The sequence below is a fragment of the Caretta caretta genome, chromosome 7 (assembly GCF_965140235.1).
Source record: "Caretta caretta isolate rCarCar2 chromosome 7, rCarCar1.hap1, whole genome shotgun sequence".
Lineage (NCBI taxonomy): Eukaryota > Metazoa > Chordata > Testudines > Cheloniidae > Caretta > Caretta caretta.
This window is the reverse complement of record NC_134212.1, coordinates 2,007,925-2,034,283: the sequence shown is the minus strand read 5'-3', so window position 1 is coordinate 2,034,283 and position 26,359 is coordinate 2,007,925. Positions and strand designations below refer to the sequence as shown.

Here is a 26,359-nt window from a genome sequence, read left to right as displayed (position 1 = left end):
CACCGGCTGCACGCTGCCACGGCCTGCAGCATGCTCGGGCCCCCAGAGCTGTCATATGCCAGTGTGTCAGAGAGACTCCGAGGGCAACATATGCCAAACAAAGTAGGTGGGTTGAGAGAGCGTGTATCTGCCGGCCCTCAGCAAACATGGCTAGCCCCTATGCTGCCGGGAGGCAGGGCGGCCCTGTGAGGTGATATAAAGGGAAAATGTGGTCGGGAAGGGGCAGGGATAGAGAGTACCTGGGGGAAGCACCCTGGGGTGCAGGCCTGTGTTCTGCTGCACGATCGTAATGGTCCCCCCTGGCCTTACAATCTGTGAACTGTGGAAGGTGGAAGAATTGAGCAGGACAGGGAGAAATACTGGGGGGGGGCAGAGAGGGAGCGGGAGGGAGATGGTGATGTGGCAGAAGCCAGAGGGAAAAGGGAATATGAGTGGGAGGGCCAGGGAGCAGGTGAGGGTCTGAGACGGAGGGAGCCAGAAGGGGGTGATGGGGCAGGAGCTCGAGGCTGGAGGAAGGAGAGAGTGACTGGGTTGGGGGGCATGGAAGGGGACAGAGAGACAGCTCTGCCACCCCCAGGCTAGGGGAAGGGACAGGAGCCCCCGCCACACGGCTAAGGAGCAGGCCTGTGTTTGTGTGTGCGCATTTATGTTGAATTTCCACCCCAAAACGATCTCACACCCACACACGTTGCAGGGCTGGGGTGTCCCCAAAGGGGTGAATAGTCAGCGGGCCAACCAAAAACAAAACCATTTTTAAAAATCAACCGCCTGGAGTTTTGGGGGGAGATGCCTGTGTTGTGAGTGCTTGGGGTCAGCCCTTCTGTTCACTGCAGATGTGGAGCAGATGTGAGGTGCCACCCACTAGAGGTCACTGGCGGTGCACAGCAGCCAGCGTGCACCGCACAACAAGGAGTTAATGACAAAGCCTGACACGGAGCGTCCTGGGGAAGGGAGTGTGCAGTCAGCTGCTGAGGAAGTTGGGACTGGACTGGAGATGCAACTTTCCCTCTAATGGCTGCCAAGGGGAAGGTAGGTGAGTGTGAGTGTTTGCATGGTGAATGAAGGGCAGCTAAACCAAAGTAGGAGCATGAAGCGGATGGTTACTGGTTACCTCTAAGCTGCCACGTTTGCTTTTCACTGTACAGCAAGGGCAGTCGATTACATTTGTTTTATTGGGAAGCTCTGGTTTGAGCGACGTTTCTATGCCTAGACAATAACAGGCGGACCCTGAATTCAATGCCTTAAGATCATGCCAGGAGTTAAGATCCATCTTGCTCAGGGCTTCGAAAATTGCAATGTCTCGGAATGACAGATAGGTTTATGAAGCCAGACAGCCTCTCATCAACTCCGGCTGAACTGGGGATCCTTTTACTCAGCAATAGAATTGTACGTTTGGATAGAGTTACGGTTACATGTAGGCAGATTTTAAAGCCAGACGGGACCATTAGGATGCACAGGATACAGAATTTCACTGAGTGATTCCTGCATCAGTGACATGTGGTTGAACTAGAAAGTATCAGAGAGTGTCTGAGAGCATAACTGCAATTAATTGAAAGAGCATATTCAATTTTCCTTTCCTTTCCCTTGAATTAAATGATTCTGCAGTCATTAAATCCTTATTTTTCAGCAACTCTTCTAAACAGCTTAATCTCAATCCTAAATTAAAGTACTATCAACACATGCATCTCATTAAAAAACAAAACAAAAGCGTCCCAGCTACAACTGTGCTTAATTGTGTTAAGTAGTCAGGAAGCCTACTTCTTGGTCAGTCATTACCTGTCAGGGTTAATAAGCAACATGTTGGATAGGGGACGTTAACCAGGTAAAAACCAGAACCTAGTGACCTTTTCTCCCCCTGACTTTCTCCAGAAAGAGGAGTGGGATAGTTTTAAGGGAAGAACTTCTGTTTTAAGGGTAAGAGACTGTTTATGGCCCTTTTTTCCGTTCAACATGTAATGGACGAATTGTGAGTCTGTTCCAGATATGTTGTGGTCGTGTAAAGGGAGCTTTTCAAATTGCTATACAGTGTATGCACTATAGCTGCAGTCCTGGAACTGGATCTCTGGGAGCAGTTGAAGTCCGGTCAGTTGCTTGTGTTCACACATGCCTATGCATTCCCTGCAATGTTTGGGATGCAAACGCTACCAGAGACCTTTAGAATGGGGGATGGGGAAGGAAGAGTAGTTTTGATAGGAATTTTTAAAGTAAAACGTAACAGGAATCTCTTTCCTTAAACTCTTACATTTTGAGTCCTAATCCAGGATGACCATGTGCCATCAAGTGTCCTAAACATCATCATTCTATGCTGCCATATGGTGGGGTTTAAACAGTCATGCAGATCCGCATATTCTATTAAATTCTCATGAAAATTTACCTGCCTGGGGACAATATCTACTCCTGCACCTTTTGTGTTGATGATGGATGCCCGTAACAGAAAACATACAGTATTCTATTTGCCAATTCACTGGGGGAAAAGAAAGTGCCTACCCTGCACACGTAGGATTTTGCCAGGCTGAGTTAGTATCTGCTTAGTGGAAGCCAATCAGCTGGTGCCTTTACAGTTCTTTTGGTTGCACAAAACACCACATTATCAGAAAAATCCAGCAAAATAGCATCAGTCCTCTGAACTGAACTAAGCATAATTCATCCTCGTTGTAAGACCAGCTCTAGATTTGCAAGTAGGTAATGAAAATGCTGCCATAGGGGATGCTCACCTGGGTTTTCAAGGGCTGACAGACTAATTCATACCATCTGTTCTCTGGGATTCCAGCAATCTCAGATGGCCCAGTGGAACAGGAGTGGCTATTTCAGGAGCTCTGGTAGCAGAGATGTGAATCCCGACCTTCAAGCTGAAAGGCAGACTGCCTCCTTCAGTGTGGAGAGGCTCACTACCATATTGGATGGAGGTGCTGACAACACCAGGACACGGAGGGCAGTAGGTGAGTGGCCTTTAAAAGACTTGATGCTTTCTGGATGAGAGAGACATTTCCATGTCCCTGTTATGTCTGTTTCTTCTCTGCAGTGGTGACTCTTATACCCAGTGAGGAACCGTCTCCTCAGATCAAGCAATAAAAAATTAAAGCAAAGAAAATGTCATAAGGGGCTTTAAGAAAGAGAGAGGTGTGAGGCCAGGGTTCTCAGCTGGTGTAAGTCAGTCTAACACCACTGAAGCTACACAAATTTACACCAAACTTTTCGCCCCACTTTTCCTCCTCCAAATCCCTGGGTGACTTCGTAGGGTGCAATAAATTAGGCAAAACATATAACTGAAGCTAAGATTTTGTCATGAGTATTTTTAGTAAAAGTCAGGGACAGGTCACAAGCAACAAAGAAAAATTCACAGAAGCTGTGACCTGTCCCTGACTTTTACTAAAAATACCCATGACAAAAAGGGAAGGGGCTGGGCAGCTGTGGGGTGGCTGGCAGCTCTGGAGCCCCCACCACCCGTGGGGGCTCAGAGCTCCAGGGATCCCCCCGCCCCCTCCCCAGCAGCCAGGGAGCAGGGTTGTTCCATGATTTTTGGGAGAAAGAGTGGTACGGTTGGTTAGGGATAAACTAAATGGAAAGAGAAGAGAAGGGGAAGAGAGGGCAGGGTAGAAGGGGCAGCTGGGGAGGGAAAGCTGAGATGCAGCGACCCTGAGGGAGCAGGTTGGAGCAAACAGCCAGTCAGCACAGAGTAGAGACAGTCCAGTCAAAATGGCCGATAGTTCTCTGAAGGGCCAAAGGTCCCTGCTTTATCTGCTTCTGTAGCTGTTCCGACTGGATCAAGTCTCTAGCTGGCTTCGCTCTGCAGTTTTTTAGGCTGGGAGGTGCATTCGAAATTGTACTAAAGGTCATAGATTCAAAACCCCGGTCTGTATACATATTTCACAATGACCATCAAGTTCAGAACATTACAAGCTTTCATAAAGGACTGTACTCAACATATTGTGATACACAACGTTGTATGCAACCAGTTGATTCAATTGCTTATTCTTTGGGGTTCAGACCTCTTGTCATAAATCTAAAGGGAAGGGTAACCACCTTTCTGCATACAGTGCTATAAAATCCCTCCTGGCCAGAGGCAAAACCCTTTCACCTGTAAAGGGTTAAGAAGCTAAGGTAACCTAGCTGACACCTGACCCAAAATGACCAATGAGAGGACAAGATACTTTCACATCTGGAGTGGGGGGAACAAAGGGTTTGTCTGTCTGTGTGATGATTCTGCCAGGAACAGATCAGGAATGCAGCCTCACGACTCCTGTTAAGTCAGTAAGTAATCTAGCTAGAAATGCGTTAGATTTCCTTTTGTTTAATGGCTGGTAAAATAAGTTGTGCTGGATGGAATGTATATTCCTGTTTTTGTGTCTTTTTGTAACTTAAGATTTTGCCTAGAGGGATTCTCTATGTTTTGAATCTGATTACCTTGTAAGGTATTTACCATCCTGATTTTACAGAGGTGATTCTTTTACCTTTTCTTTAATTAAAATTCTTCTTTTAAGAACCTGATTGATTTTTCATCGTTTTTAAGATCCAAGGGTTTGGGTCTGTGTTCACCTGTACAAATTGGTGAGGATTCTTATCAAGCCTTCCCCAGGAAAGGGGGTGTAGGGCTTGGGGGGATATTTCTGGGGAAGACGTCTCCAAGTGGTCTCTTTCCCTGGTCTTTATTTAAAACGCTTGGTTATGGCAGCATACGGTTCAAGGACAAGGCAAAGTTTGTACCTTGGGGAAGTTTTTAACCTAAGCTGGTACGAATAAGCTTAGGGGGTCTTTCATGCGGGTCCCCACATCTGTACCCTAGAGTTCAGAGTGGGGAAGGAACCTTGACACCCCTGTTCTCCCCTAGGGGTGTCTGGACCCTGACTGTCACACTCCCTAACTACAAGTAGGCAACTGATTTGACTGGTCCTTCCTACCCTGCTGCATAGAGAGCTGGGATCCCAGAGTGCATTGCTCCACATGATGCACATGTCCCCTGGGCACTGTCCCCCAGCTGAGGCAGTATGGGACAGTGGCCAGGGTAGTCCCAGGATGCACTGACACAAAGACAGTGACGCAGCATGGTATGGGTGGGCAGGCAAACACAGTTGGATACAGGGTTGTGTTACGAAACACCGGCTGTGTGGACACAATACAATGTGGTGTGGTAGCCATGTCAAACGAGCATGTCATGACCAGGTTAACATACCGCTTGTACTCCCCATGCAGACGGGACTCTGGAGGTAGCCTGGCTGCAAACAAAGCCTACAGCCGTGCCAATGCCAAGGAGGGGGCCAGAGCGGGAGCATGTGTGGTCTGGAGGAGGTTTCTGGCCTTGTCATGCGAAGGAGGGCTGGAAAACAGATCACTAAAATTAAGCTGTGAAGGGAAGAGGGGGATTCTGTGAGTTTGATCAGGTCGAATCCTTGCCTGTGTAGATCACATAGCTCTGCCTCACCTGAAATAGATGCTGGGACCAGGGTTATCTGCAGAGAGCTCTGCCAGGTGAGGCTTTCCCTGTGGGCAGCCAACACCGTGGTAAAGCTTTCCATGGCTGCAGCTTGCTTTCAAACACAGCTCAGGGTTTGCTGAGAGACTAATCATATTGGGGCAGAGGACCCCAAGCTGTATTATCGCAGAGTGAGCTCTCCTGTTCTGTTTTACAGAGGCAGTTATCCACAGTGACCCCGGCTTTAGCAGAGAAAACCAATACTTTCAGAGCCAGAATGAGAGGTATGAAGCAGCAGTCAGAAAGTCTGTCCACCTCAAAGAGAAGATGCATCAAATGGGATGGACTGAAAACAGGCCTGAAATTAAGTACTGCTACAGGTAATGGCTTTAATATTGTTATTATTTTTCTTTAAAAAAAAAATCTGCTTAAATCACACACACCCCAGTTAAGAGGCTGGAGGCTGCAACTGTTAATGGACGGATTAACAGGGGTTCCCCCACAAGCATGCTACAGATTTTTACTTTAGCACTCTGCCTCAGAGGAAAGAAAAACATTGGTATAAAACTCCAAGGGAACCACTCAAGAAGTAGCATACAGCTGCTCCTGCAGAGTAATAAAGGTGACTCAGCATACTGGAAATGGCAGCAGATCCAGCTTCCTCGCACTGTCCTTTCACACTCCCTTCCCATGGGTGCTGCTTGTGAAGACAGATGTGGCCTGGAAGAACTCAGGCCGGGCTCCCAACTCACATGATCCTTTTAAACAATCCACAAGAACAACCAGAAACACATTAAAAATTCCGAGTTGAAATGTGCGAGTGGAAGGTCAGCATTTACCCGCGAGGTGGTGGCATGAGGCCTGGACTGATAACTCCGATTCCCCATGAAAGGTTCTCATCCCCACAGCTGAAACCAGAGAATGCCGTCCCAACTGACTTTTTAAGTCTCTTCCGTAGGATAAAACGCTACTCCAGTGAAAGGCCACTAGTACGACAATCTGACAACGTGGTTTGCAAACAGTCACTGCAGCTCAGCTTTTGAATTCATGAAAAAGGCAGGGAATTTACAAAGTTGTTGGATAAGTTCCATTTTTTTAATAAAAAATGTTTGGTTCATGTATTTATTTAGCTATATGCATAAAGGAGGAAAGCTGCTACCCTGGGCTCTGGGTTCCTTTGATAGAATTTTTAAATGCAATGACAAAATAACCAGCGGCTTTCCCCAACTAGAAAATAAGAAAATAACTAATCAGCACCCTGATGATAACCCACCACATCTGCTTTCATCAGGCCCCTTTCCCCATTTACATCAATGGGACTAGTCATGTGCTTCCAGTTAAGCATGTGCATAAGTGCTTTGTTGAAACAGGGCTGAGTACCTTGCAGGAGGACCGAGTCCCTAGACTGCATCTCATATATAATCACATGGCAAGTTCTTCAAAGGGCCTCACAGTGCTGGAGATTGTCAGGGTTCCCTCCCCACTCTGAACTCTGGGGTACAGATGTGCATGAAAGACCCCATAAGCTTATTTCTACCAGCTTAGGTTAAAAACTTCCCCAAGGCACAAATCCTTCCTTGTCCTTGGACAGTATTGCTGCCACCACCAAGTGAGTTAGACAAAGATTCAGGAAAAGGACCACTTGGAGTTCCTGTTTCCCCAAAATATCCCCCCAAACCTCTACACCCCCTTTCCTGGAGAAGCTTGAGAATAATATACCAACCAACAGGTTAACCAAGTAAGCACAGACCAGACCCTTGAGTTTTTATGACACTAAAAACCAATCAGGTTCTTAAAAGAAGAACTTTATTATAAAGAAAAAAGTAAAAGAAGCACTTCTATAAAATCAGGATGGAAGGTAATTTTACAGGGTAATAAGATTTAAAACACAGAGGATTCCCCTCTAGGCTCAACTTCAAATTTACAAAAAGCAGGAATAAACCTCCCTCTTAGCATAGGAAAAATTCACAAGCTAAAACAAAAGATAATCTAACGCATTTCCTTGCTATTACTGACAATTTTTGTAATCTTAGATGCTTATTTCAGGTAGGGTTTTAGGAGATGTTTTTTTCCTGCCCTGGTCCCTCTCTGACCAAGAGAGAACAACAAGGAGGGCACAAACAAAAACCTCCCCCCACAGATTTGAAAGGATCTTCTTCCCTTATTGGTCCTTTTGGTCAGGTGCCAACCAGGTTATTTGAGCTTCTTAACCCCGTACAGGTAAAGGAGGGATTTTATGCTACCCTTAGCTGTATGTTTATGACAGAGATAGTGAAACAGTGGCAAGTATCTCTACAAACTGTTTTGAAAATTCATTTTTAATAATGTATATTCCTAGCTAGCTAGCTAAAGCGTGTATCACTACTGTGCAGTGCAATCTTCCTTCAACCATTCCCTTACACACATTTCTTCCGCCCCACCCTAGATGATCTTGAAGCTCTCCAAGGTCCAGTATAACAGGAAGGGGATGATCATTTATTAAAGAGAACAGGTGTCCATCAGTTTCTAACAGAGGTGCCTGTGGTGGCATTGCAGTAAAACAAGGGGTTGCGAATGATCTAAGGAGATAGATTAATCAGCTCCGCTGAGCAAAGATTTCCACATGTGACAAAACGTGAGCTACCTTCTGTGTAGAAAGAGAAACTCCAGAAGGAAGGTACTTCAGACTCCTTCTACTTCTTCTCACTGTTTCTATTTTATACAAATAATTAAATATTTTACAAAAGAGAAATTTTCACCATGTGCTACTGAAATGAGATTATCTAAATTCCTATGGGCTGCAGAATCTTAGAATGCACCATTCTGGGACGGCACCATGCAGTTGAGACGGCTGGCATGTTGTCAGAGGAACTGACTAGACATTTTAAAAAAAAGTTAGGTAAGTTCAAAGTTGTCTAAGTCCTAAGTGACAGCAGATGCAGCTCAGTCCGTTCCAGCTGAAATCAGTGATATTCAGTATTTTTGGTTGTGATTTAAATAGAAGGAAGAGGAAAGATGAAAGGGGGAAAAGAGAAGAAAGGGTTAATAAAAATCAAAGAAAGTTTAGGGGTTGGATGGTGTTTTTTAGAATCTCAGTTCAATACTACAAAGCTGATCCGAAAAGAGAGAACACCTTTCCACATTGCCAATTAAAAGACAAGGGAGGTGTAATCATCAAACAAATAACTCTCAAGCAAGGTATGCTATTAAAGACAAAACAGAACCAGCTTTGAAGGATTATTTTTCTCGCACTTCCTGTGTAGATGCATTCTGTTACAAAATTCATTCAAAAGGTCAGTAACAATGGGAACTCAGAACTGGTAGGTGCTGAAGTTTTTTTAAAAATGCCTTATGCATTGGGACGGTTGCATTAACCATATTCTTGGAACTAGCACTCATGCAGAATACTGTCCGTACGTTCCTTCCAGGGCACTTGGAGGAGACCTAGCATTTAACGTCCACAGAGTCTTTAAGAACAGTATCTTGGCTTTGGGAACAGATGAACAGATTGCCAAGTGGATCCCACCTGCTGACAAATACCACATTATAGGAACCTATGCTCAAACTGAATTGGGACATGGTAAGTTTACAGAGAAAATGTAGCTTTTCCTTAGGAAGAAAAACACTGGCCCAGATGCTCAATTGGTGTAAATTGGCTCAGCCTCATGGACTTCATCTTAGGATATGGCCAAAGATTGTTTACAACATGAGACGCCCTTTGGGGCAATCAGCTGCTCCCACCCAACAAATTTCAGAGACTTGAGTTTAGAGGCTGTGGAGATGTTCAGCTGTGGATTGCACGGGAGTCCCAAAGGAAGAGGAAAAGCCTTTCTCGCTTTATAGAGCTGGCAGGAAAAAAATGAGTGTCAGAGAAAGTCTGCTGGAAGCTGAGCTTTGCTTTTTGATTCTGAAAAGTTCAGGTGGTGGAAGGGGAAGACTTGCAGTTGGATGCCAGAAAACAGGGATCCAAGAGGGTCACCCTCATCCCAGGAGTTGGTTGGGGGGATATATTTGGTTATACGTTTTCTATTCCTGGGAGAGGGATTTGCCAGGTTACATCAAGGGTAGATGCACTTGGGAGATGGGTTTTAGGGTAGCACTCACCAGGCTGGGTTCCAAGCCAGAGAGTAAACCACAACATTTGGGGAGTGTCCATACTAGCTTCCAAAAAGGTGTAACGACTGCAAGTTAACTCAGGGAAAAAAACGGTAGTGTAAAAAGACTCCAGAAGCCAACCGGTTAGGCCCAGCCTTAAATATCCTATGGAGACAGCTGCAAGGGCCTGCACTGAATGCACAGTCTCTGGCAGATCCTTCTCTGAGAGGAAGGGGTCTGGTAGGAAGGGAGAGCTAATGATCTACCAGAGGTCCTGTGTCACTTTTCTTCAGTGAGGCCTCAAGGATGTGGTGTCTGTCTCTCAGATGACCCTTCTGACATACTGAGGGATTATGTCCATTTATCTTTGTGCAGGGACATTTCTTCGGGGTTTGGAGACAACAGCGGTTTTTGACATTTCCACTCAGGAATTTACACTGAATACACCAAAGATCTCTGCAATGAAGTGGTGGCCTGGAGACTGTAAGTACCAAACTCAGAATTACACTCTAGTGTTTCTAGTCTGCACCATTCAGTCACTCTCCCCTCCCGCTCCCCGACTTAACTTGGCATGTGGGTGTCAAAGCTGCCTTTGCTTACTCCCTAAAACATATTAGGATTACATTTTAAAGCTGAGCTTTGTGACTGGGTGAGCCACTTGTTGTAAATATTTATTCATGTATTTAAAAGTCAAAAGGGACCATTATGATCATCTAGACTGACTTCCAGCACAGCACAGGCCAGAGAGATCCACCCAGTGACTCCTGCTATGCAGGGAATCCTTCTTCTCTACTCCAAGTGACACTGTGTGCCCAGTGACTTGTGGTTGAACTAAAACAGATCTTGGAGTTACTTCCAGTCTCAGTTTAAAGACTCAAGTGATAGTGAATTTATCACCCCCTTTGGTAAGTTGTTCCAGAGGTTAATTATCCCCCACTGTTAAACATTTCACCCTAACTCCAATTAAAAATTTCTAGCTTCAATTTCCAGCAACTGGATCTTGTTAAGCCTTTGGGTAAGTCGACATGGCAACTGGAGATGTGATTGCAGCATGTATAGACACACCTCAGATAGCTTTAACCTCGCACACTTGGGTAGCAGAGCAGTGAAGCTGCAGTAACATGGGCTACAGCATGGGCAGTTCAATCCTGCCTGGAACCCTGGGTACTCACTCGGTTGGCTACTCCGCGGTACCATGGTTTCACTGCTGTTGATACTCTTGCTAGCTCGAGTGAAGCTAGCTCGTGTACATCTACACATGCTGCAAGCACACCTCCAAATGCAGTGTGGAAATACAAAAAGAAAAGGAGGACTTGTGGCACCTTAGAGACTAACCAATTTATTTGAGCATGAGCTTTCGTGAGCTACAGCTCACTTCATCGGATCCGATGCAGTGAGCTGTAGCTCACGAAAGCTCATGCTCAAATAAATTGGTTAGTCTCTAAGGTGCCACAAGTACTCCTTTTCTTTTTGCGACTACAGACTAACACGGCTGTTACTCTGAAACCTGTGGAAATACAGACTCTTTGCCTGCTGTAGCAAAGGGCTCCCTCCTGTGGTGTGCAGTGATCATTCAGTGCTTAAGGTGCTTGCGAGAGCTCTGCTTTATTCTGTGTCCAGTTTCCATTGACTGTGTTTAACAAGAGCTTCACCACACCCCAACCAGCATCTGTCTGAGAAGCTCAGCCCTAAAAGCCACAGTCCCCAATATCACAAGTGGCTGATGTCTTCTCCCTGCGTAGGTACTCACAGATCACAATTAACCCTGCGATCAGTTTGCTACCAGCAGGTGGCAGGCTTTCCCAAAGTACCTTTAGAAATTAGAAACCAGCGAAAGGACTGGGTTTTGTCCCCTCAGTTTGCATGTGGAAGGAAGGAAGGAATAGTTTTCTGATTACAGAGAAGGATGGAACCAGGAGCCGTGGGATCAGGGCATTCATTTCTTGTGCTAGTTTCCTTATCTGTAACACTGGGATAACACACCCAGTACCCCCTGTGCAGGATGTTGAGAGGAAAAATTCACTAATGTCGGGAAAGCTACAGAAGTGCAGAGTATCAGAACCTATACTCACAAGCCAGTGTCTCAGGTTCCCCTTGGTTTGAGGATGGCACGTTCCACATACAACTGCAGAACCCAAGGCAATTACTACAAAATACTTCACACTTCAATAGCATCTTAAATATTCTAGGACCTGTATGAACATTAACTATTTACGTAGATGAGTCTCCTCATTTCAAAGGGAAACTGAGGCAGGAGGATTAAGTGATTTGCACAAGATAATCCAGAAAATGAACAGTGCTAGGAGAACTACTCAGGGACTTCCTGGCTCCCAAGGTCCCTGCTCAATCCACTAGATCACATCTTTCTCGAGGAACCATTCACTATCGACTACTACATGTGTTACGTCAAACAGAACCAATGTCTGCTGCATTGAACTATAAAAGCATTTATTGTATCTAATCTTAGAGAAACCTGGTATTCTTTCTCCTTCTAGTGGGCAGATCAGCAACCCACGCTGTGGTTTTTGCCCAGTTGTATATTAAAGGAAAGTGCTATGGTTTGCATGCCTTCATCCTGCAGATCCGCAGCCTTTGTGACCATTCACCTGTGCCAGGTAATTTACTCCAGATCCTACAGTGATGCTTCAGTTACCTTGTCTAGTTCACTCTCAACATATTTTCTAAACACTGGGCCGGAATTTTGAATAGTTCTACATGGACACCTGATAACTGTCTCAATGTAGCACCAAGTACTTATAAAGATATTCCTGAAGTTTCAGGGGAGTCACAAGCAGTGTTTACAATTGTCAAACATTGACCCAGCATAGCTATAATTCCCCCAAGCCCTTTAACTGAAGAATCATTGGTAATGCCCTTTGGCAGCTTCAGCCTAAATCTACTTTCAATTGTGAAATGTCAAGGCTCCTAGCTGTGCTGCTGTATCCATTTTTGGTATTAACATTTGAACCCTGGTCCCCAGGCAGCACCTATAAATCAGTAGATAGGTAAGGTAGGCAGACAGCCCTTTGAGATTCAGTTACCTCCCTCGCACCCTGGGAAAAGTTTTCTTCAAGGGAAGGGTCAGGGAGTTGAATTTTACCTTGTGCTAGATCTACAAACCTATTGAAGTACTAAGAAAAACAAAGTTCCAATGGAAGTAAACAGGATCCATCTTCCCATTCCTTAGGGGTCATTGTGGGAGACATCGGTCCCAAAATGAATTTTGAACACATTGACAATGGCTATCTCATGCTGCAGAACATTAATATTCCCAGAGAAAACATGCTGAGCAGATTCTCTCAGGTACGTGATGCATTAAATCACAAACACTTCAAGCAGATCCAAAAACATCTAGAGTTATGGAAAAATGTTATCCTCAGATATGCATGCAACTTCAGTTGAACTCACTGGGAATTGTAGATGAGGGTGGAATTTACCTGTATCCTAAATGTACTCTGTACATCAGGAATTACAAGTTAGCGGTTAGGGCAGCGGCTCCCAAACATGTGCCCTGCATGACCCCATTTTCAGATGTGTTGCTTCCCGCAGCCCCAGACAGGATGGAGGGCGCCATTTAAAAATGGCAGCCTCCATGCAGCCTGATCTTGCACACACCCTACACGCAAGGTCATGCTGCGTGGAGGATGCCATATTGCTTTACAAAAGGGCATCCTTTGCACAGTGTGACCTCCCACACACACGGTGTGTGTGTGAAGTCATGCTGCATGGAAGGTGCCATTTTGTAGAGCAAAATAGCATCTTCCATGCAGCATGACCTCACACGTATGGCTGTGCCGTGTGGAGAACACCATTTTGTAAAATGGTATCCTCCACACATGCAGGATTGCTGCAACCTCATCCGCTGATGGAGTGACCCCACTTGGGGTCACAACCCACAGTTTGGGAACTGCTGTGATAAAGATTATGATGCAGGCAAAATATATTAGTGTCAGCAGAAGAAAGAGCATGTGTATCTTAAAATGGGTACTTTATCCCTTAAATACTGGAATATTTAGCTCCATGTTCATTTTGCTCAATACAAAATGACCACAGAACCATCTATTTTACTGAAGACAACTATTGCCTTCCATGGGTGCTGTTTTATTACTCTGTATTTCAAAGTCTAGGTTCTACCGGATGGCACCTACGTGAAACAAGGGTCTGATAAGATTAACTACTTGACCATGATTGTGACACGTGTTCAGATGCTTTGGACTGAAGTTATACCCATGCTGTTGAGGGCCTGCACCATCGCCATCAGATATTCTGTGGTTCGCCGGCAGTCCAAGTTGAACCCTAGGTAATGGCATGCAGATAAACAAGGGGGACAGGTGCAGTGTCACACTGTGCCCCCCTTCTCTATTTTATGCTTTTATTCCTGTCTCCTTTCACACGTGATCTCATCACCGTGTCATCAGTTTATTCACCTTTCTATTTGAGGAAGGAAATTAACATCTTCCATCGCTATTCACACTAACAACTTTTCAGCCAAATCCCAGGAGACCCCATTCACAATTACTGTCTGAGATAAGACCCAAGCTTTATATACTCCCAACAGCCAGGAAAGATCACTTGTTATCTTCTCCCTGATTGGCCTTCCTTCATGATTACATAATCCAGCAGAATCTTGAAAAAAACACTGATGGGGTAGAGAATTCTTCTTCAGTCCCATTCTATTAGTGGATGAGACATTAAACTGATTCGCTAGTGAATGCAGTGTTGGTGTAGCCATGTCACTCCCAAACCTGAAGAAGAGCTCTGTGTAGCTCGAAAGTTTCTCTTTTTCACCAACAGTTGGTCCAGTAAAAGATATTACCTCACCCACTTTGTCCCTAGTGAATAGCTACATTGTAGAATTTTTATTAGCATTATAAGTCCCTGTGTAATGACTGTGTTAGATGGCTATTGTACAATTGACTTAGACCCAAAACTTTAAATACTTTCATGATTGATTTATTTATTTTAGAATTCCAGTGAAAACAAAGTCTCCTTCAAATGTGCAACTCAAACACTGCACCAGTTTGCTAATAGGAAGCTGACTAGTTCAGTTTCATGGGCAAGCTCAATTTTGGGCAAAAACTAAACACAGAAAAAAGTGAAGAATAAATTAGACTATTAAAAAAAGCAGTAAGGTCCAAATATTTTCATAAGAAATGCAGTGTTTGACCCAAAGGATAGGTATTATATACTTTTATCATCTTTAACAATGCACATTAAAAAGTACACATTCTGTATTCAAGAGAGCTTTTGAAGTTTGACCATTTGGATTGGACTATTAATACTGATAATAACACCAGACAATCTGTAAGTGTGTGTCTCTGTGTAATGAAGTTGTTGCTGTTGCTAGGGCTTTTCCACTTCTATTTTCGATTATTCTTTCCCCCAGTTGAAGAAGAAATTTTGCTGAAGCACCTTTAACCTTCTGTGCCTTTATTACAGAAACATTGGCAGGAGTTGGTCAGTTTGTGAGCTGCTTTCAGACCAGAGGAGCCTGCTTGCAAAGCAAAAATACTTTGGGCTCCTTAGATTACAAAGGCATTTCAAACTAAACTAATAATAATTGCTGTCCACAGCCTTCCATACTTTATAATCAGAAATCATCTTCCTACAGTGACCCAGAGGCAAAAATCCTAGACTACCAGACTCAGCAACAGAAGCTACTACCTCTGCTAGCAACAGCCTATGCCTTTCATTTCATGAATGCCTTTGTGAATGAGTTCTACAACAAAGGATACACCGAGATCAAACAGGGGAATTTTGATTCACTACCTGAGGTAATTTGCAACAAAAATAATAAAATAATCATTACCATTATTTGCACACACTGTGCATTTTAATCCCTAGATCTCACAAATAATTTACAAAGCACCCCACTAGACAGATGGGAAACTGAACCACTAGGATCTTAAATTATTTGCCCAAGGCCCACAGAGAGATTACAACTCAGATCTGGACATCCAGAGTTATCTGCATGCAAGAGACAGAATTTGAAAGGTTTTTTTAGCTTGAGAAAACATTGTTTTAATGATCCGACAGATCAACGTGGCTCAGATTTACTTCAGTCTTTCCACACTCTCAAAAAATTAACTTCTGGGCTAGGACTGCCAATTTTGGTTGCACATATTCCTGGACATTTAATCACATATCAATCTTTAATTAAAGATCAATCTTTAATTCCTGGAGACGCCAGGACAATCCTAGAGGGTTGGCAAAACTATTCTGGGCTGAGAACCAGTATGTAACTTTGGGGGGAAAACCAGTGAGTGCCTGTAAATTGGGGTGAGGAGTGCGCTCAGGGTAGGGGGAACAAGGCATGAAGAGGTGAGGTGGGGGCAGAGCGGAAAGAGGCAGACCAGGCATGGGCCTTGGGGAAAAGGGGCAGAGGTTAAACACCCCCAGAGAAATAAGGAAGCTGGAGCCTGAGACTCCCTCATGTGAATGCTGCAGCATGAATTAAAAGGGATCTAGTTTGTATCAATGCACTCCTCTTCAAACAGGACTAAGTTAATGCAAACTAGCTACCTTTTCGTTCTACGTGAGAGAGTTACAGTGTAGGAATGCTGCAAGTCACATGCCCATAGTCCAAACTGTGGGGCCACGTAGACTTAGCCTATGAATCACCAGGCAGCATGGTTTAGAAAAAGCGTACATGGTGTGAGCATGTGCAAATTTGCAAGGACACAAGTGGACAAAAATCAGGCCGTTGAGTTTGCCTGCAGCCAGAGGACCCACACTAAAGTAGTCAGACTTACCAGAGAATACCGTACTTTAGCTTTTTATAAACTTTTAATGGCCTTCATCACAGAAATTGTGTGGCCAAAGGCCAAACTCCTTCACTGTTAACAATGTGTCTGCTTTATACAGCTTCATGCACTTACTTCAGGCCTTAAAGCCATAATTACAGACTACTGCACGGCTGGGGCGGAGGTCTGTCTCAGAGCCTGTGGAGGACATGGTTACTCTGCGCTGAGTGGACTCCCTTTTTTGTATACTAAATTAGTCGCTTCTTGTATTTACGAAGGGGAAAACACAGTTCTGTTCCTGCAGACTGCCAGGTAACTATTCATTCCTGTTTGTGTAATAACCTGCCTCCGAGTCCTCTCACTCCCTACAGCATCTTCTCCAAAGCAGTTAAGGACATCAACAACTTTCCTATAATGCATGCCCAAATCAAACCCATTTCACAAATGATTCAGTTTTCACGCCCACAGGCAGGAAAGGAGGAGAAACAGTCACTGTCCATCCCTACTGCTCCGGGTCTTGAGATTCCATGGTGATGGTGGTTTGTAAACAGATTGGATACGTTGTACCTACCTCAAGATTTTTGTCACGGGGAGGTGAAGTGAAAATACCCCTCCACACAATAACAGTTAGGGAAAGAGTTTTCAATGGAATTTGTTGCCTTTTAAGGTAATTTTAAATTAAGCTTAAATTTTGAGAAGGTAAACTTGTTCCACTTAGACCAGGCTGTGGTCTGTTCCAGTAATGTTGTTTTCCTTTGGATACATAGTCTGCTAATTATCTGCAGCGGATAAAACGCAGGAAAGGTGCAGTGCTAACATCTAATTGAGTAATAAAACATGCACTTAGCTAAAATGGGAAAAATCTAGTCCACGTCCCGAGAGAGCGAGATCCACCCCACCCCTCCACCACTACCCACCCACTGCATTTGCTGGCAGTACCTGCAGCAATGCACAGGCAGGACGGACTCAGAGATGACCTCTGTACTGTAGCCTATTGCTTCTGGAGATGGTCCATCCAGCTCAAGGCTGAGTCACGTCAATGGGACTTCGTGGTGAAGCTCACACTGCTTCTGTCTGTCTCCCTGTGCGTGGAAAAAGAGATTCAGTCAGAGGTGAAAGCAAGCCGGTGCGCCGTACCTGGACCGGCTTTCCCAGACAGCAATTTAAAGCCCTGGGGTAAGTTGCGGCGGGGCTCCGGCCGGGATTTAATGGGCCCCGGAGCTCCAGCCCCCACTACCGCCCTGGGGCCATTTAAATCCCCACCGGAGCCCTGCTGCCGAAGCCCTGGGGTAGCGGCGGCAGGGCTCCGGAGGAGATTTAAAGGGCTGGGGCGGTAGCAGCGGCTGGAGCCCTGGGGCCCTTTAAATCCCCGACAGAGCCCCCCCCCACACCTCTACCCCAGGGCTCGGGTAGCAGGGCTCAAGCAGGGATTTAAAGGCCCGGGGCAGTAGCGGCGGCTGGAGCCCTGGGGCCCTTTAAATCCCCGCCAGAGCCTCGCCGCCGCTACCCCAGGGCTCGGGCAGCAGGGCTCAGGCGGGGATTTAAAGGGCTCGGGGCTCCGGCAGCCGCTACCACAGCAGAGTCCCAGGCCCTTTAAAGCTCTGCCAGAGCCCCGAGCCCCGGGGTAGCGGTGGCAGCCGGGAGCCCCCAGGGCTCCTCAGTGATTTAAAGGGCCCAGGCTCTGCTGCGGTAGCTGGAGCCCTGGGCCCTTTAAATCGCCCCCGAGCCCCGGGGCTCCCAGCCACCTCTGCAGCTGGTAGCTCAGGGGTGGTTTAAAGGGCCCCGGGCTCCCAGCCACCACTACGGCAGCTGGAGCCCCGGCCCTTTAAATCCAGATGACCATCCGTCCTGTCTGTGCATTGCTGCAGGTACTGCCAGCAAACGCAGGGGGTGGGTAGTGGAGGAGTGGTGGGGTGGATCTCGCTCTCTCGGGACATGGACTAGATTTTTCCCATTTTAGCTAAGTGCATGTTTCATTACTCCAATTAGATGTTAGCACTGCACCTTTCCTGTGTTTTATCCGCTGCAGATAATTAGCAGACTATGTATCCAAAGGAAAACAACATCACTGGAACAGGCCACAGCCTGGTCTAAGTGGAACAAGTTTACCGTCTCAAAATTTAAGGGATTCAAGTCCCCGCCTCTTCCGGTTGAGGCCACGCCTCTTCCGGTTGAGGCCACGCCCCCTGTTCAGGACTCCGGTGTACCAGTAAGTCCTCTAACTTACTTTCACCCCTGGATTCAGTATTTGGGGCTCTCATGTCAACATCTTTCATGCTTATGCAGGTTTTTTTTTAAGGGGATAAATGCACCAAACACAAATTGCCTTTAACTTTCCTAGTTTTGTGGCTCATGCAGTTTTAAAGAGAACTATCTAATTATCACACAGATGGAATCCTGTTAACAGCAATACCAACACCAATTCTAGACATTCATCAGGACACAAACATTAGACAGACCCTGTGGAAAGCCAGGCCCATCACATCAGGTTGTTGCAAACAGCACACAGAAAACAAAATCCCTGTTAACTGATCGGTGGATTTTAGACTTTTGACGGGTCATAGGAACTCACTGCTCCTCCCTCACCACACAGAGAGGCTCATGACACCTTGCAGTAGTTTGCACAGAACAAACAGGTTCAGTGCAGCCTATTGCATCTGCAACGAACAGATTATTTAAGGATGCATGTCCTAACATGAAAACTAAACTAAAATTCAACCCAGGTTTGAAGTCCACTAGTTAAGCCTGACTCGCAAAGCCATGTTCTTTCCCCAGGCTCTGTGCACCATGGAGGCAGAGTGCTTGGCTCCCATAGAGGAGTGGGGAGCAGCTTGGGTTACTAAGCAGCCAAAAGGAGTTATTGCTTAACACGGGGTGTAGGATCTGTCCAGCCTTGCTTGGCTAGCTGGATGTCAAATCTGATGCAGTCCGGGGGGGATGCACAGGAGGAGACAGGAGCTTGTGACAGGGAAATAAGGAACCTCTTTTCCCACCTCATACCAGAGGGTAAAGGGTCCTACATTTTGACAGTAACTCCCCAGGTTTCCAAACCATGACCCAATATGTATTCAAATACACTTCCCAGGGTTTGCATCTGGCTTCAGCTCAAGAAGCCTCAGGTCTCCTCAACAGGGGTCACTTTCAGGACATGCTGCAATTTTGGAACCATACCGAGCTGAGGACCCATTCTGTCCCCCTGCTGTCAGGTTTCTGGTAAAGTGCCTTGCAGCAGCTCACTCCGGCCAGCCCATCCCTGCCTCCGTCGCCTATCTGTCTTCAGTGGGCTCGGGAAAGTGTAAGGCCTGGACCAAGACGGACTTTCTCAAACCAGACATTTACGCAGAGGCCTATCGGCACAGAGCAACCAGGTGAGTCAAAAGGGGCCGGAGGAGGAACTTTTCCAAGGTTAACACCCAAGCAGTCCTTGAATTCAAACCCTTCATCACAAATAAAGAAAACCACCTAAATCGGCTTCTTAGCTTAAGAAAAGGAGGCAGCAGTTTAAATTCAGCAAAACCTCGTCATGCCGTTTTCGCAGAGATGACGGTTCCGCCCCTCCCCCTTGCAAGTGAGGCAGTTTTCTCTGCTCCAGACCCTATTAATATTAAACATCTGATGCAGAATAGTAGGGTTTTTAAAGCCATGCATAACAGACAACGTATTCTGAGCAGCATTGGGTTTTAAAATAAAAAGAAAGATCAGTAGAAATACAAGTCACCAAATGGAATCTCTGCCATCCAGAGAGATTGCTGGGTGATTCAACTCTGTGCCATTCTAAATGTTGCCAAGAAAAATAAAATATCAGATGCTTAAGAAACTAATTCCTTCTTCAAATGGTCTGTCCAGCACCTTGCACAACGGAGCTCCAACTCGGATTCTAGCCATTGAGTACTACAGCAAATTAATAATAGGTTATACACATTTACAGATCAAGTGACGTTGCGGGTCTCTGAACTCAGGAAAACACAGCAAGCCAAATCCTCTTCTTGTTTACACCAATGTAAATGCAGAGTACCTCCCCTGAAGTCACTGTAGATTTATACTGTAGTACATTAGAACAGTGTCTGGCTCAGCATACCGAAGGCAGCAGTGCCAGGGACAATCAGTTATAAATATTCTGTCACAATTTCTTTAACTCTATTGCGCTCTCTCTCACCTCATTCAAGAGCTAAAGAAAACGCACATGGTCCCAGCTAAACAGAGATGTGAGCTACTATTGGTGGAAAGAAAAGGAGGACTTGTGGCACCTTAGAGACTAACCAATTTATTTGAGCATGAGCTTTCGTGAGCTACAGCTCACTTCATCAGATGTATACCGTGGAAACTGCAGCAGACTTTATATACACACAGAGAATATGAAACAATACCTCCTCCCACCCCACTGTCCTGCTGGTAATAGCTTATCTAAAGTGATCAACAGGTCTTTGTGCTGGAAATGGCCCACCTGTTGATCACTTTAGATAAGCTATTACCAGCAGGACAGTGGGGTGGGAGGAGGTATTGTTTCATATTCTCTGTGTGTATATAAAGTCTGCTGCAGTTTCCACGGTATACATCTGATGAAGTGAGCTGTAGCTCACGAAAGCTCATGCTCAAATAAATTGGTTAGTCTCTAAGGTGCCACAAGTACTCCTTTTCTTTTTGCGAATACAGACTAACACGGCTGTTCCTCTGAAACCTGTCACTATTGGTGGAGGTCCTTTAGTGGATGAGTTGCCTGAGTGTTTTTCTCTGACTTGTGATTAGATAGTTTCAGTTTCCATGGCCAAAGATCTTTGCCTTCAGGGTATGTGAAATGAAATTCATTTAAACTACTCACTTCAGACATGTCTTTTTGACATGGTGGATATGTAGAGTGGTGAATATAGAGTGTGTTTATAGACATGTACAATACAAATAATTTTCTTCCCAGGCTCCTCGGAAATGCAGCAACCAAACTACAGGCTTTGGTTCAGTCAGGAGCAGAACAGTATGAGGCATGGAACAAGTGCACAATACAGCTTGTCCAGGCTGCGAAGGTTAGTACAAATCCAGTATTCCATAGCCCTACTAGGTATGGCTAACAACAGACAAAAGGAACCCATGGTCAGTTTAAACAGATTTAGTCATATTCCCAATTATTTACTGTTCGTATGACAGAAGCACCTATTCTATTCCGTACAGCTTATACCTAGAGCTCCCAGCTGAGATCAGAGCCCCCTTGTGCTAGGTACAGTACAATCAGAGTGAAAGACACTTTCTGTCCCAAAGAGATTACAGTCAAGAAAACAAGAGGCAGGAGGGGAAACAGAATCCATAGAGAGGTGAAGTGACTCACCCATGGTCACTCATCAGCCAGTAGCAGCGGAACTGGCTCCCAGTTCCGTTCTCTCTGCACTGGAACGCGCTGTCACAAATCACCATTTAACTCAATTGCCATTGAAAATGTTCGTTTCCTTTGGACCTCCGTGCCGGAATCGGAAAAAGTTGTAGGGTCACTGGGGCAAAATTTACCCCCAACGTAAGTGTGTTGAAGTCTCTTAGAGTAGCACCCAGGGGCAATTAGGCCTATTATTTCCTTTTTAGCTTTAAAAAGTATTTCTCCTCCCAAAAAACAGGAACAGTGATAAGTCTGATACTGTAATTTCCACCTTAAAAGAAGGCAAAGGAATAAATAAGATCAATTTAGCGAGACCTGAAAATGACCGGATATCCTGAAGAAACTGATGTGAGAATTCAGGCAGGCAAAATATACATTCCCCACACTGAAATGTGCTGAGACAGCCGAGTTAACACTCTCTACACTTCAGCTCTTAAATGGAGCACACCGGGGGAACCATTACAGAAATCTCATTCAAGGGGGAAATTAAAACACTTGGAATTTCATTATGTCTCTAGTAGGCAACAGATCAAGATAAATTCTCTGCAAAGTTTCAAATTTTGCTGCAACTATGTTAAAAATAAAGTTATCCTCTTGTACCCTTTTTATCTAAAGGAGAACATTTTTGAAAATAAAGATCTATAGGTCATTTGTTTTACTAAAATTAAAAAGTTTTAAAATCTAATTTCTTCTGAAATGTGTGCTTGTATGCTCAGCATCAGTGTGAGACTGTCCAAATTAAACTGGACAAAGTATAGATCCCTCACATGGGTGGTGTATAAAGGAAACTGACCACTTAACTGCAGCAGCATTGCTTAGATGTCCCCTTAAACAGGAAACTGCACCCAGTGTGCTTAATCCAGCAGCCAAAGTTCACAACAAAAGTGCAAGTGATTCCCACCAGGAAAATACTGCCCCATGCCTTCGAAAACATTAGAGCGGTTATTCCTCTCAGACTAATCGCACTTTCAAAAGAAACAGTGCTCTATGGTCTTCCAGGTCAATGTAATCTTTCAAAAGCAGAAGTAACTAAATCCACTTTGAGCAATAATGGCTCTCTCTAATGGCATTACAGGCCAGCCAGCTGTTTGTTTTCACCCTTTCTGGTAGATGGAAGAGCTGCAGGCAGCCTCAGTGGAGCAGGGTATTCAGGATGGATAAGTAAAAAAAAAAAAAAAAAAGTGCAGCATTTATTATTGGGGATGATTGAAAAACTGGAATTCTTTTCTGTGAAACAGTTTGAATGGAACAAAGATTTTTTTAGTTAGAAGTTTTCCCCAAAATTGTCCAATGAATCAATTAGATACATTTCAAATGGAAAGAAATTGAAATAAAAGCATCCATTTTGGAGCCTGCCCTCTCCTCTCCTGACCCCCAGAGAAAGGGATCAAGGCCAATAAACAAAACATTTTCATTCAGCCTTCTCTGTGCAAAAATCTGGAATGCAGGCTTGATCCTGCACTCATTCAAATCAAGGACTGAACCCCACCCCTCCCCATTGACTTCCATAGTCCATGATCTTGGTGGCGGGCAGGCAGGGATGGGAGAAATGGCCCATGCATCACAAGACTAGGATAAATAAGGGCCAGGAATGCCCTATCAACTGTGGAATAGAAAGTCAGTCAGCGGAGAGAGAAGAAAAGGAGGACTTGTGGCACCTTAGAGACGAACCAATTTATTTGAGCACAAGCTTTCGTGAGCTACAGCTCACTTCATCGGATGCAGTGAGCTGTAGCTCACGAAAGCTTATGCTCAAATAAATTGGTTCGTCTCTAAGGTGCCACAAGTCCTCCTTTTCTTTTTGCGAATACAGACTAACATGGCTGTTACTCTGAAACCTGTCAGCGGAGAGAGTGACAGACAGAATTTGACCAGGATTTGTAAATAAACAAAATATTGATTGTATAAGGTGTTTATCAAGGGAAAACACAGCGTTGAGTAAAAGAGAATGGCAGACCAAGAGTGAAAACGAAGTGAAGCTTGAGTTCTGTGCTGAATTCCCCAGGTACATACACGCGTGCGTGTGACCCACCCAACCCAGGAATGGAATTAGAACACAAAGCATGGTCATTTGTAACTTTTCCCACCACACTTCCTAGTTCACTGAAGACAGCCCTGAACACGCATCATTCTGTGACATCTTTACCACACTAGAAAATACCAAGAGGATTTCAGAGGGAGAAAAACATATTATTTGTATTATTTCTGGGCAGAATTCACCCTCTCCACTACTCCCACATAGACTGCTCGGGTGAATCATTAAGCACAGAAGTTTAGGATTAACTCAGTTTGCATATTTCACTTCAGAGTTCAAATGTTCAGCTAATTTTGCCCGTTAGCAGGGATCATTTCTTTTGCTTTGGGTCAGCAGCCAAAAGGACTTCCATCAATTACCTCAAACAACAAAAGCATTGTCAGCTCCTTGGGGCAGGGACTTCTTTTGTTCTGTTTGTACAGAACCTAGCACAACAGGGTCCTGGCCCAGGACTAGGGCTCCAAGGCACTGTAGTAATATGAATAATCAATAATAATTAATTGGAAAGATGCGCATTCATTTGTCACTCCCTGAAGAAAGACTGAAGTCTCCTTAGTTCTGAGCTCCTGGGAAGGTTGAGTGCTGCACGCGGCTCCAGTGCGATATCTTCAGTTGAACGGATTTGTTTTCCCCCCCTCAGTCCACACATAATCAAACAGCCTTGTGGGGATTCAGTGCAATGGGTTTCAGTGCGTTTCTGCCATTCTGATTGCCTGGAATGCTCGCTGACAATATTTTGAATAAGAGTAAACCAAGTTCAGAAGGATTTTTCTAATCTTTATCACAGTGGTTCTCAAACGGTGGGTTGTGACCCCGTTTTAATGGGGTTGCCAGGGCTGGCATTAGACTTGCTGAGGCCGAAGCCCGAGCCCACCACTCAGGGCTGGGGCCAAAGCCCAAAGGCTTTAGCCCTGGGCAGTGGGGCTCAGATTACAGGCCCCCCACCGGGGACTGAAATCTTTGGACTTTGGCTTTGGACCCCCCGCCTGGGACAGTGAGGCTCAGATGGGCTCAGGCTTCGGTCCCCCATCCTGGGGTCATGTAGTAATTTTCATAGTCAGAAGGGGGTCACGGTGCAATGAAGTTTGAGACCCCCTGCTTATCAGTATCCCAGTGGTGATTATTACTGTCCCCCCTTCTCTTCCATGCTGTAGAAGTCAAACATGAATGTGAATGGCCTAACCAGAATAAAAACTGGCAGAAAATGGCCAGTGAAAGTGAAAGGTTTTATACCCTTTGCCAGACTGTTTAGGTCACTCAGCATAGCCCTCATCACTGGAGACATTTATGAGGATGCATTCATAGTTGAATGTAACTCTTTTCTAGGCTCACTGCCACTACATCATTGTGAAAAACTTCATAGACACAGTGGAGAAACTTAAAAACGAGGCTGAAATCCAGAAGATTGTGAAACACCTTTGTGACCTTTTTGCATTACATGGTATCTTCTCAAACACGGGAGACTTCCTGCATGCTGGGTACATATCTGGGGATCAAATGGACATGGTGACTGCATCCTACCTGGACCTACTCGCTGTCATTCGGTAAGCTATGATAACATAAGAAAGTTAAACAGCAGCTTCCCCCCATGTCCCACAAGAGGGGGGAAATTATGTTAAATAATTGTTAAGGATGGTTAAGTGTGTCACCATCACCAAGCCTGATGGGATGTCAGGTTTACATTTGTACACAAGGTCTATATGCAAGCTTTATTTTTACAGTTACACAGATTTAAACCCTTAGAGGTCTGAAGGAAAAAAAAAAGTTCTCAGGATTTCATAAATTGCCCGCTTTTAAATATCTTATTTTTTATAATTAAAACGTTACTACCAATTAAAGGAAATGTCTCAGGTACTTTAAACTCAGCATTTCAGTTTAAAAAGAGTTGCATGCACATAAGACTTTTCTCACACACACAACAGTCAACGTGGCATTGGGCTACTGCATGAGAAGCACAAAATAAAATAAAAATTAAACCAACTACAGGTGACAGTGCAAAATGTAATTCATTGACTTCATGACCGGGATATCACATAGGAAGATTTGGATGACGTTGTAAACTGGAGTAATAGTAATAGGATGAAATTAAATTGTGAAAAGTGCAAGGTCATACATTTACGGATTAATAACAAGAATTTTAGTTATAAGCTGGGGACACATCAATTAGAAGTAACGGAGAAGAAGGACCTTGGAGTATTGGTTGATCATAGGATGACTATGAGCCGCCAATGTGATATGGCCGTGAAAAAAGCTAATGCGGCCTTGGGATGCATCAGGCGAGGTATTTCCAGTAGAGATAAAGAGGGTTTAGTACCGCTATACAAGGCACTGGTGAGACCTCACCTGGAATACTGTGTGCAGTTCTAGTCTCCCATGTTTAAGAAGGATGAATTCAAACTGGAACAGGTACAGAGAAGGGCTGCTAGGATGATCCGAGGAATGGAAAACTTGTCTTATGAAAGGAGACTCAAGGAGCTTGGCTTGTTTAGCCTAACTAAAAGAAGGTTGAGGGGAGATATGATTGCTCTCTATAAATATATCAGAGGGATAAATACCGGCGAGGGAGAGGAATTATTTAAGCTCAGTACCAATGTGGACACAATAACAAATGGGTATAAACTGGTCATTGGGAAGTTTAGACTTGATATTAGATGAAGGTTTCCAACCATCAGAGGAGTGAACTTTTGGAATAGCCTTCCAAGGGAAGCAGTGGGGGCAAAAGACCTATCTGGCTTTAA

At 44.8% G+C, this 26,359-nt stretch overlaps 1 protein-coding gene across 4 annotated transcripts in view; it reads left to right on the top strand.

Annotated features, from left to right (window-relative positions):
* Positions 1-910: 910 nt before the first annotated feature.
* ACOX2 (acyl-CoA oxidase 2) overlaps positions 911-26,359 on the top strand; it is a 31,689-nt gene continuing 6,240 nt past the window's right edge. The window contains exons 1-13 of one of the 4 annotated variants that reach the window (XM_048859345.2): positions 911-1,029; positions 2,771-2,939; positions 5,628-5,790; positions 8,818-8,969; positions 9,860-9,967; positions 11,980-12,099; positions 12,672-12,787; positions 13,612-13,784; positions 15,096-15,258; positions 16,349-16,539; positions 19,434-19,595; positions 21,140-21,245; positions 24,948-25,165. In XM_048859345.2, coding sequence (XP_048715302.1) covers positions 1,012-1,029; positions 2,771-2,939; positions 5,628-5,790; positions 8,818-8,969; positions 9,860-9,967; positions 11,980-12,099; positions 12,672-12,787; positions 13,612-13,784; positions 15,096-15,258; positions 16,349-16,539; positions 19,434-19,595; positions 21,140-21,245; positions 24,948-25,165 — 1,859 coding nt within the window. In that variant the 5' untranslated portion in view covers positions 911-1,011. Of the gene's footprint in view, positions 1,034-1,833; positions 1,915-2,770; positions 2,940-5,627; positions 5,791-8,817; positions 8,970-9,859; positions 9,968-11,979; positions 12,100-12,671; positions 12,788-13,611; positions 13,785-15,095; positions 15,259-16,348; positions 16,540-19,433; positions 19,596-21,139; positions 21,246-21,824; positions 22,800-24,947; positions 25,166-26,359 lie in introns of those variants that run through there. The other 3 variants (XM_048859349.2, XM_048859346.2, XM_048859348.2) reach the window with 3 other exon arrangements.